Source organism: Amyelois transitella, chromosome 3 (assembly GCF_032362555.1).
Source record: "Amyelois transitella isolate CPQ chromosome 3, ilAmyTran1.1, whole genome shotgun sequence".
NCBI classification, from domain to species: Eukaryota; Metazoa; Arthropoda; class Insecta; order Lepidoptera; family Pyralidae; genus Amyelois; species Amyelois transitella.
Window position 1 is genome coordinate 12188359 of NC_083506.1, and position 11910 is coordinate 12200268.

General features: G+C 37.2%; 1 protein-coding gene across 1 annotated transcript in view; it reads left to right on the forward strand.

The window, feature by feature from the left end:
- Positions 1-10882, forward strand: part of LOC106132994 (neuroglian) — a 49181-nt gene extending 38299 nt beyond the window's left edge. The window contains exons 12-18 of the mRNA XM_060947677.1: positions 253-345; positions 714-782; positions 1019-1991; positions 2661-2868; positions 3967-4064; positions 4948-5005; positions 6107-10882. Of these exons, the coding sequence (XP_060803660.1) occupies positions 253-345; positions 714-782; positions 1019-1991; positions 2661-2868; positions 3967-4064; positions 4948-5005; positions 6107-6236 (1629 nt within the window). The 3' untranslated portion in view covers positions 6237-10882. The remainder of the gene's footprint in view (positions 1-252; positions 346-713; positions 783-1018; positions 1992-2660; positions 2869-3966; positions 4065-4947; positions 5006-6106) is intronic.
- The last annotated feature ends 1028 nt before the right edge of the window (positions 10883-11910 follow it).

The following is an 11910-nucleotide window of genomic DNA, read 5'->3' on the forward strand; positions in this document are numbered from 1 at the left end:
CGATGTGTCACAAACCTGTCACTATTTGAATCTCAATTCTATCATTAAGCCTAACATCTGAACGTGGCCTATCAGTCTTTCAGGACTGCTGGCTCTGTCCACCCCGCAAAGGATATAGACGTGATTATATGAATGAATTACAGACTTGTAGAGAATGCTATTAGCAGCATTAAGTCCACCTATTTAAATAAATAAATAAACCAAAACTAATATAATATTTCCACATGCTAAAATGATTATTGTATTCCACAGAAAATGCCTCAGATCGAGCACAACGGCCCCGGGTTCTACTACCTGGTGTCGTACAGGCGGAACATCACCGGAGAGAATTACCAGAGTCAGAAGGTACAGTTTTTTTTTTAACTTCACCTTCATAGGCCACGTTCAGCTGTTTGGCTCAGTTATAGAGTTGAGATTCATATAGTGACAGGTTGCTAGCCCATCGCCTACAAAAAGAATCCCAAATTAATGAGCCTATCCCTTAGTCGCTTTTTACGACATCCATGGGAAAAGATTAAGTGGTCCTATTCTTTTCCTATTAGTGCCGGGAACCACATGGCATTCAGAAAAGGTAATTTGAGGTAATTTTCGCATTCTGATTTTGTTATCTAGGAATTTGACTTCCAATTTAATTTTTCTTTGTTAAAATTTGTATTTCACATCGATGTATAGTTTTAATGTGTAATAAAGACTTACTAATTGACTTGTTCTAGGTGTCCGACTGGCAGCAGACGCAACTAGTAGTGCCCAATACGCCCACCTTCCAGCCCTACAGGATTAAGGTAATGACCACACTTATTCAAGGTAATGATGAACACTTCCAAACTGCCTATCATCCAAATGTGATATAATCACAGTTGCAGAAAAATACTAGGTTTTATTTGACAAAAGATCTTTAGATACCATTTATAATTTATATTATCATTTTATATTTAGCCTGCTGTTCAACCTTAGAGGAGGAAGTCCAACCCACAGCAATGATCATAAACTTTGTTTGATGATGAACGATGTTTTGCAGGTGGTAGCTGGCAACTCCAAAGGCACAGCCAACGTCGCTCCCGTGGAAGTTTACGGTTGGTCAGGAGAAGACATCCCACTGGAAGCCCCCACCAACTTCAGCCTGGTACAAGTGATCTCTGGATCCACCGCTGTGCTCAACTGGAATCCAGTACCACCGGAGTCTGTCAGGGGACACTTCAAAGGGTACAAGATTCAGACCTGGATCGACGGCGAAGAAGACAAACTGAAGGAGATTCTAGTCAAAGCAGACGCGACCAGCGCTTTAGTCTCAAAATTCAAGCCTTACAAGAAGAATTATGCCAGAATCTTGGCCTACAACGGAGTCTTCAATGGACCACCGAGCGAAACACTGAGCTTCTTAGCACCAGAAGGTCCACCGGGAACAGTTCGCTCGTTCGAAGCTTATCCAATTGGAGCGTCCGCCATGTTGCTGAAATGGGAGAAACCAATGGACGAGAACGGCATCCTCACCGGCTACAAGATATACTACCAGAAGGTCAAAGACACGGAACTGGGCCCCATTCGCGAGAGGAAGAAGGAGATCGATCCAAAATTCGACCGAGCAAAGTTGGCGGGCCTCGAACCCAACACCAAATACAGGATTGAGATTCGCGCTAAAACCAAAGCCGGCGAGGGGGATAAATATTACGTGGAGCAGACTACTAGGGGTGTAGTTTCGGCGAAACCTGATGTGCCGTTGTTTGAGACACAAACTCTGCCAGCTAAGGAGGGAACGGCGCATATTTTAGTGCGTTGGTTGCCAACTTTGGACGGTCACCCCGGAACACACTTTGTGGCGTGGTACAAATTAAAGGGGCACCCGAAATGGTTGCGAACGAACGAGGTGACTGACGATGATTATGTCGTGTTGACGGGGCTGGAGCCGGGCCAGGAGTATGAGGTGAAGCTGACGGCTCACGACGGAGAGTACTTCAGTACCAGTGAAACGAGGCTTGTTGATACTACGATTGGTGAGTACGATTATTGTTTTAATTTTGATTGGTTTACTTTTCCCCAGCATAGAGTAGAACTATTTAAAAAGAAATATAAAGATTCGATAGACTGTGCCTATAAATATTCTTTTTTAGCACTCCCAACTCCTTTCATTTAATCTTTTACTTTTCAATGCTCGTGTTGTATAACCCGAATGTTTTTTTTCCATATGGTTCAGTAATAATGCAGGACGATAAAATGGCTATCCCCACTGACGTTCTTGTGGTTTTGCTCACAATTCTCTGTCTTAACATTGATAATTTTTGCACTCCACTCGGCACCATCAATTGTTAAGTTGATCCAGTGACGGCCGCGATCGTGCAATTACTTCTTTTTATACAATATTAGCTGTGCCCGCGACTTCATCCGCGTAGAATAGTTATTTTGGGCATCATTGAAGCCCTCAAGAATGAACAATTTTCCCCGATTTTTTCACATCTTCCATTATTTCTATGCTTTTATAGTTGCAGCGTGCGTTGAAAGCCTTCCTCGATAAATGGTCTATTAAACGCAAAAATCCGCGAAAAGATTTTTCAATTCGAACCTGTAGTCCCTGAGATTAGCGCGTTCAAACAAACAAACGAACGGTTCAGCTCTATAATATTAGCATAAATGGAAAGCTAATTCAGAACGTTTCAATACCACAGACGGTCCAGTAATAATGCGCGACGACAAGATGGCGACCGCCGGCTGGTTCATCGGCGTGATGCTGGCGCTGGCGTTCCTGCTGCTGGTGCTGGTGCTGGTGTGCGTGGCGCGGCGCAACCGCGGCGGCAAGTACGACGTGCACGACCGCGAGCTGCAGCACGGCCGCCGCGACCACGCCGACGGCGGCTTCCACGAGTACACGCACCCGTGAGTGGCGCTAGTGTTCCACTTTCCACGAGTACACGGAGGAAAACCTCTTTGACGGCCTGTGTGGCGCAGCGGTAGTACGTTTGTCTGTGACACCGGAGGTCCCGGGTTCCGGTCAGGGCATGATGAGAACAGATCTTTTTCTGATTGGCCTGGTACTTGGATGTTTATCTATACAGGGTGACATTTAAAACAACTGCATCCTTTTAAACATAGACTATACCCATGCTTCTGAGCCGTTTCAGCCTATTTTTTATTTAAATTAAACGTCATCATTTTCACATTTATAAAACCCTTCAAAAACTACGTCACACGCTTTATTAAAGACCAATACTACAAAAAGAAATTAAAACTAAACATGTAAATAAATGTCTGAAAAATAAATTATTTTTCTAGTATCAAGATCAAGTAAAGAACAGAGTTGTCGAGATCGCTCAGCTGAATGAATTGTGTCGTTGACCTCTGAATCTTACGCGTCGCTTTTCCGCCGGCCGGGGTGATATTACGTATTTAGGATTGTGGATTTTGATACTTTTATTTTTTTTCGTACTTTCTGAAATATGGACCGATATTTTTCTTTTAACGTTTTTAAATATCCTTTAGATGAGTACACTTAACAGTTAAATTTATGCAGTTGGATTAAAAGTCACCCTGTATAATTATTTATTATGAAATATGGTATCGTTGAGTTAATATATCGCAACACAAGTTTCGAACTTGCTTCGAGGCTTACTCAATCTGTGTAATTTGTCACATATATATAAATAAAACCAACCGACTGGGAGAGGCGCCTTGATAACACAAGATGGCGGCAAGTAGGTACGACATGAGTGGCCCCTCCCGTTACAGTAACCTTAATACCCAGGGCTCCCTGACTGGACACTTTGAAACCAGGGATCAACAGCTATTTTTTTTATAGATAGAGTGATTCAGGATCAATATCTGTTGTGTTTTAAAGATCTAAGCATAGGGTCAGACGCGGCAAGCGACTTTATTTTCCTTATTAAAAGGATAAAATCGTAGATATTATAGCGAAGAAAAATTCTGCCAGTACGTTCTTCTGCGCGTATAATGTTAATATTTGAACTCTTCTGCCAGGTTGGATAACAAATCGAGGCATTCGATGAGCAGCGGCACCAAACCGGGCCCGGAGAGCGACACCGACTCTATGGCGGAGTACGGTGAAGGAGAAACAGGTTAGTTTCTTCGCAAACTAATACTAAATTGTGCTCGGAGTCTGTAGAATATAACTACGACGAATGTCACAGTGGGGGTCAAGAAAGAATGCGCTCTCTAACAAGAAAGCAAACGTTCTAGCAGCTCACTCCAGCCATTATTTGGCTCGTATAATCGGCACTTATATCTCGTTCCCATGTGTGTCGTAAAAGACGACTAAAGGATAGGCTTGTAAACTTGGGATTCCTCTTTTAGGCGATCGGCTAGCAACCTGTCAGTATTTGAATCTCAATTCTATCATTAAGTGTAGCTTGAAAAATAAGTTTAGTATCGTATTGGCAACATTGTACACATGTGAGAGTGACAGAAAATAAGATATTACTGTCTCACTCCTGGTGAAAGTGGGTGCGTGAGGCGTGTATATACGTGTGTATTGGCCGGCATACTATTGATATTACTTCATTTTGCCGAACAGTAAAACTGCGTTCGCCTTTTTTTCTACGTCTCTGACAACGACTCTACTCGTACCTATCTTAATAACTTTCTTTTGAAATGCTCTGGACGAAGGTCAACAGCGTACATGAAAGTTATTGTGTGTTATTGGTATAGGTTATTGTGACGTTAAAAATTAGTAATTACATCTTTAAAGCAATAATTTTAACACTTGCTATATTGTAACGCATGTTTTTGAAATTTTATGTTATTTTTACAATTTGTTCATAATTCGTCATTAATTTTGCATAATTGATTTAAATTTATTTGCTACATTTATTATGTTGTTCATTTTTATTTAAGCTTTACGTAATACAAATTATTTCACTATAATTTACTAGTGTATAACAAAATGCATGTGCTTTTTGTGTGTGTGTGTGTGTATTGGTATGAATGCATGGTTCCTTGCAGCGGGTATGAACGAGGACGGCTCCTTCATCGGGCAGTACGGCCGCAAGCGACGCCCCCCGGCCTCCGGACAAACGGACTCCGCTTCGCAGGCCTTCGCCACACTCGTTTAATTCCTAAAAACCATATCCCTAATCCTCCTTTGGCTGTATGCAGCTAATTCCCTTTGCACTTGCACCCTAGCTACGTTCGCGCGTTAGGTAATTAAAAAGTAAACTTTATAGGCGTTCCCAGATTTTTTGAAATTCGAATTATTTTTAATTTAAACGCCAGGGTGATCACTAGTGATTTACTTGACGCGTATTCTAGAGTTGATAGAAAACGTAGTGCCATTGCATCACACTTAAAAAATAACAGTCTGGTACTGAATTACCCAATCGCCGCAGACCTTCTTCTGATCTGCGTTCTGATTGGCCCGCCTTGTAAGTGAAAAAGCCCGCCAAAATTTATCCTTTTTTTTTAATTATCTACTGCCAGTGTTTTGACGTCAAAACGGGCGTTCAACGTCTTTATTGCACTATTTTAAAAATAGTTCCAGTAAAGGCTGTTTCACATGTCCATTTTTTCTCTCTTCTACTTATAGATTTAGGTGTTAAGTACACATTGATTTAAGTTTAGGTTGTAAAAATTTTATACTTATTGAGTGAATTTGTGTGATTTTTTTAATTATGTTGCAACATTTATATTGCGCTTTGCATTGTTATGTTAGTTTTTGATTGCATTTATAAAATGGCGTTATTGTAATCCCTAATCCGTCCTTTTTACCCATGTTATGCCTGTGCACGAGCAGCGTTTTGTTATTTTTAGTTTGAGGTATGTTTTTTTAATCCTTATATATTTTTTTTTTTATATTTTTCTTTACATACTTAAATTTTAATTGCTTCATTGTTTGAATGCATACTTGGTAATAATTTACTATGCTTTCTAAACTTAAATTTTACTTATTGTTTATGCGATTGTTACGAAATCACTTAATTTGGAAGAAAATTTTTCTTCCAAATTGTTTATAGAGCTCCTCTTGTATCGTTTGATTAATTATTGACTTCTTCAGAGCTTTTTCTTTTGTCATCTCATCATCTGAATCCTGTACTTGCCATTTGGGTGAATTTATGAAAAAAAATTTGACCCTTCTCTACAGGTTTTTAATAAAAGGATTTTCGTAAACAGGTCGGTTCACCGAAGACGGTTCGTTCATCGGCCAGTACGTGCCGGGCGCGCGGGTGCTGCCCCCGCCCCCCGCGCCCGCGGCCCCCGCCGCGCCCGCGCAGCCCGCGCCGCCCACCTACGTGTAGGGGGGGAGGGGGGAACGAGCGGCTAGTCGTCCATCTTGAAGCAAGTTTGCTATTTTACTTCACCGTCACCTTGTTGGAGGAACAATGCAATTAATTTAAAACTCTTACTCTTTTCAGTGAAAATAAAAAACTGATCAATCAAACATTATAGTTACTGTGCGTTCAGAAACTTAGTATATTTGATTGATCTGATGAAAATATCGTAAAATTACGATGTGAGAACGCGTTTCTGTTGTAAGAATCGAATGAATTTTGTATCTTCTTATTTATTTTTGAATGTTCAACGATTTATGAACTATAACTTTCTCCGCCAATAACATCTATTTAAGCATTGTGTAAAGGTAGACACGGCTTTATGTCGAAAATATAGAAAAATAAGACATAAGTATTCACAGTGCTTTGGTGTTCTACTAATATCATAGTTCACAAGTTTTGCAGTTTATTTACGCAAAGAAATGTTTAAAGAGACGACAGTCGCAAAATCTACGTTAACAAAATACTGCCATCTTTAAAAAAAATCACTGCAACGCTGGTCTGGTAAACACGTGTATAGGCAGTGCATCATATTTTGATATTTAGTTAAAATTTTTAGGATAGGGCCAAAGTTAGGTTAAGCTGAAATCTGAGCCTACAGTATGGTTATTTTGGCCCTTATTGTGTCGGTAGACTTGTATAATTAGGGTTTAATAATTGTCACAAATTCAAATTAATTCAATATGACATATTTTTCTCTTTGACAGTGATCGTTATTCACATTTGCGTTAAAATGTTCTATTTCTTTTTCTTTATGAGACTGATTTTATGTAATGATTAAAATAGTCCCAAATAGTAACTTGACACTGAATACGGCCGGTCGGTTTCTGATAGATTGTTACAATATACCTGTCTGTATACACTATATTGACGCAGTATAAGTAAAATAAAGTTGTCGCTTGTATGGCATGTTATTGCAGCTAATAATTTATAAAATGACAAATTCAGTTTCCTTCCGCCTCAACTAAAATAAGCGAACTTATCGCTCAACTAAAATAAGCGATAAATTCGCTTATTTTAGTTGAGGCGGAAGGAATGAATCGTGATTTAAATGACGTGAAGTTGTTTGTGGTAACTTCAGGTCAGTGATATCACAACAAAATCTATCAGAAACCTACAGCCACCCCCGCTAATCTAGAACGTACGTACGTAGGCGATGTTTTGGCTCGATATCAATTACTTGTAAATTAAGGATACGATAGCTGGTGAATATAAGAAAAGAAAAAAAACTATTTTTGTCACAGAAAATAGGTAATGGAATAAGAATATTAGCTCTGGACGCCGGTGGTCAAATTGCTTTGAATTAGCGAGCCACAAACTGCGCGCACGCTTTTGTAGAATAGAGATCAGAATTTTGACATCTCATAATTATATTTTCATCTGGTCTTTATGTCTCAGGTGATGCGCTATGTTTGTGTCTAAGCTGATGCTTCTATCGCTATTGTATATGCATATCTACTGATTATGAAAATTACAAAATTCATATGGACCATGAAGATTATTTTGTAAGGCAGCTTCGTAGCATTGTAAAATGTCAATATATCTTTCAATTATTATTAGCTGTATACGGGAATGTAAATTTAGGCAAAGAACCAACTTTATCGGGTCGTGGTCGTTGTTTAGATATTTTTTCAATATTTTCTTCAAATTGAATAGATGACTAAATATACTTTTGATATTGCACATTTTCTAACTTTAATCACAATAAAAAAACAGCCGCATATGATCGAAAACAATGGTACTCTCGTGCAATATGTATGTATCTTTTGTAAATGCATTGTAATCAAAATGAAACAAATATATTTTTGTTGTATTTCCTTATATCATTGATGGTTAAAACTTAAGTACATAACTAATTTAATGATGTGATTATATCAAAAGTTTCGAATGTACGAGCATAATTAAGGTATATTTTGTAAGAGTGAATATTTTTGTACTGCGCAGTGTGGCCACCGGCGCATGTTGGTGCTTAGCGGAGGATCGAGGCGTGTTGTTGTTCGGTGTTGTGATCGTACGATACTAGTGTTGCACTCGCGAACTGTTGGTTCCCACCTCTAAACGTAGGCTGCTGGCGCCAGTACAACATTATGTTCCAATTTCAAACTGATACTAAATTGCGTCAATAAGTGAAAAATTTTACTTCTTTTTTCAAAATTTCTTAATGTTAAGAAATTGTAGTGTTGTAATCCGGTACTGCCAGTAGTCTAATCTCTCCGACTGGTATAAAATTTTAATGATATTAATAGCAATCTCTAGAGAATAAATTATAAAAAGAATCCCACTGTTGTAGTAGATCAATTGATCCCATTTTGAATCTCAAACTTTTATTAATCTTTCTCAACCGAAACAGAATCTCGAGGTATTTTGAAAACGCATCAGTTATATCCTTGTGTAGTATAAGGCTTTTTTGTATTCGACTTTTGAACATTATGAAGTTTGTTCGCACCGCTGACCTACATGTTGATGTTTCTCATTATTTCAATGGCGGGGTGAAGACGACTGCTCAGTATACTTTAACATTATTAAGGTTTTGTATAAAATGTGACCCTACTAACGTATTTGACTAACGACGTTCGTCTTCAGCCCGCGCGACGAAGAATATTTCGATTGTATCTCGTATTTAGATTTAAGGCTAGGGTCTCGTGTTATCTAATGTTAGTCGGCTAATGCGTTCGCTTCTTGCGTTTATATATTAATTAATATTGTATCATTTGCTTTATTTGTAACTTTACCGCACCCTGGCAAGCGTGGAGGCCGCGGCGAACTCCACTTCTCTATTCCGACAGTGTTACCTTAATTTTATTTATTCGTGTATATTCTTTCTTCGCCTGAAAGGTGTCGGGTCCTAATAATACATTCCACACGGTCTAACCAAGCTGAGTTTTTTTAATTATATCTTTTATTTATCCGCGTTTCCCCTCGTACGCGTCAGTCGAATCTAAAAGAAGTTTTTGAAACTAACGGCTGCCGTATACTTATATTTATTGTCGTATTATTTAAATATATTTGTACACATCGGATCTGATCTTATTTATTTTTTATTTAACGCACTTGGTCGATCTGATTTAGAGCTTACACTGTAACCATTGGTACCTTATATATTGCATTATATTTATATTTAAAGCACTGTTATAGTAACCCCCTTAAGTTATTTGTTAAGGAGTCTTTATCATGTCTATTGTCTAGTAAGAATTTAATATATTATTAATAATAATTGATAGTAGAAGAGCCTTGTACGATTCGCGACTTTATGTCGCTTCTTATACCGCCCTGATGGTAAATGAAAACTCATGATACGTCTCCGGTGTTCGCGTTTCTGGATAACAGATGGCGTTAGTCTGTTGTCGCTCGTCCAGTGCCAGTCACTGCCTTCCTCGAATCAGAATAGATGTGTTCATGTAGCCTGTACTTATTTCTGATACTAACACTATAGTAGAATCTCTTATACAGTAAATCCGATCATCTTTCGCATTCACAAGCACAATGTTTGCATTTAAAGTGTCATGTCACAATGTTCACATAAAACGAACAAAGCTCATGAAAGTAAAGACAATTCAGACATACTATCCCTTATCATCCTATAGTTAAACATAATCTGTAATTATATATAATCTGTTAACGACGAGTGAACGATTCAAAGACTTATCACAATATCTGTAACGAAATTGATTTTTAACCGTAGCCGATGTATTGTTACAATATCTAGTGTATTCCGTAAGACAGGTAGCTGTTGTAAATCGTGTATTTTGTGAACTAGACTCAAGAAATAGAGATTTCGGCTCTCTGACTCATCATCAGTTTATGGACGCCATATCTTAAAGTCGTATTTCTGTTTCAGATTGAAGTTTCTTATAACATGTATAGGTAGCCTATACATGTTATTTTCATTTTGTTTTTAATACTTATTAAAAAAAATATTCGCGCAATTTATGTCAAAAAAGGTTTTAATGATCTTTGATTCTGACGTCTCTAAATCTTGATTCTAGTTTTTATTAATCTGGTGTTAATTGGTAAAGTGCTAGTTTATGCAACGTTTCGATATTGCTTGAAGTTTTGTGTTTGACAAAGTACCTACACGTTATTGATTGATGGTGTTAGTTGTAATGTTTGGCCATAGATAATGTTTTATTACAGTTTTTGAAGCAATTTGCTTGTTTTTTGAAATGTAACTTACACGGTGATTGTTAACACGTTGTATCAAGAATCATCCCGTGTGCGCAGATTCTAAATTTAAACTAAAAATTAGTTACTAAATTTGCTTTCGGCCAATAATTATAAAAATATAATGAGATTTACATGTTTGTTCTGAAATAATTTCATAGTCTGTAAAGTTATTTGTATTTGCTTATAAAGCTTTTCTTGATTGGAGGTATTTTGTTGAAATAAATATGTGTTGCATTTACACCGTAATAATTTAAATTAATAGTGGAATCATGACAAATTGTAACATTTGATATTAATCTGACTCGAATTTGATAACTGTGACCTCGTGCAGAAGTTTTGTTCACGAATTATAATAATTTACATTTAGTTTGCATTAAGTAACTGTAATTTATTGTGTAACTATGATAAATATTTTTTTATGTTGCATAGAAAATAAATTTTAAGAAATTGTATTAATTTTGTTTTATTTTTCTGAATTACCTACTTTATAAGACTGACCAAAAGAAAACACTTGTTGTGACGACCAGACATACGAAAAGACGGATAGCCGGCGGTTTGAATTATTATTTATTTGAAAATATAAAATGAGAAATGACGAGAATAATTAAAGAGATAATTAATTTTAACTGTTTTGAATTAATCACAGAGTTGATTTGATGTGTATAATATAAGTGTGTAGGCATTATGAAACGAAAAAAAAATATCCTATTATAATAGTTATGTATGCAAATTTTATAATCTATTGCATGCAAGTGAATTTTGAACGTAACTGAAATCGAACATAGCAACCGACACCCGAACGACAATAAGCAGGCGCAAGCGCAAAGCGCACTTGTCGGCCATTTTAACCTCTAAAGGGTAAGTTTCAATTAATTTCAATTGTGCATCCTCATTAGCAGTTTATTGATACTTGTTACTGAAATAAACATTGTTGTTAGGCTGCAATACTAGTTGTGCATTGTGTTTTATTCATAATTTATTATCCATGCTAATAATATGAAAATGTGCTTTCGTCCGTCTTTCACGTCAAAACCACCGAACCAATCTCCATGAAATTCTGCATACATATATTGTCAGGACGGAAAAGGATATATTTTTCACGCGGATGGAGCGGCGGGCGAAATTCAATACAATAGAAATACATAACAATTCAAATATGAGGGTTCCCTAACATGTAAAGCTCTTAACATTTTACAAAAAGTATAGTAGCATTTTAATTTATTGTTTCTATTTCATTGGCTGTGACAAATATTTTCAGGTGTAGTTTCGTGTGCTTTCAATGACGGACGTCTGAACAATTTTTAGGTAATATAATTATGTCATGTATTAACTCAATAGTTATTTACTGTATAAAATTTTACTATGTTTTCAAATATTAAGTGTTTATCATTCTCGGTGTTTTCTGTGTACATAAATTTATTTATTTTAACTTTATGCGCGTAAAATGTACAACAGGTGGACTAAATGCCACATGGTA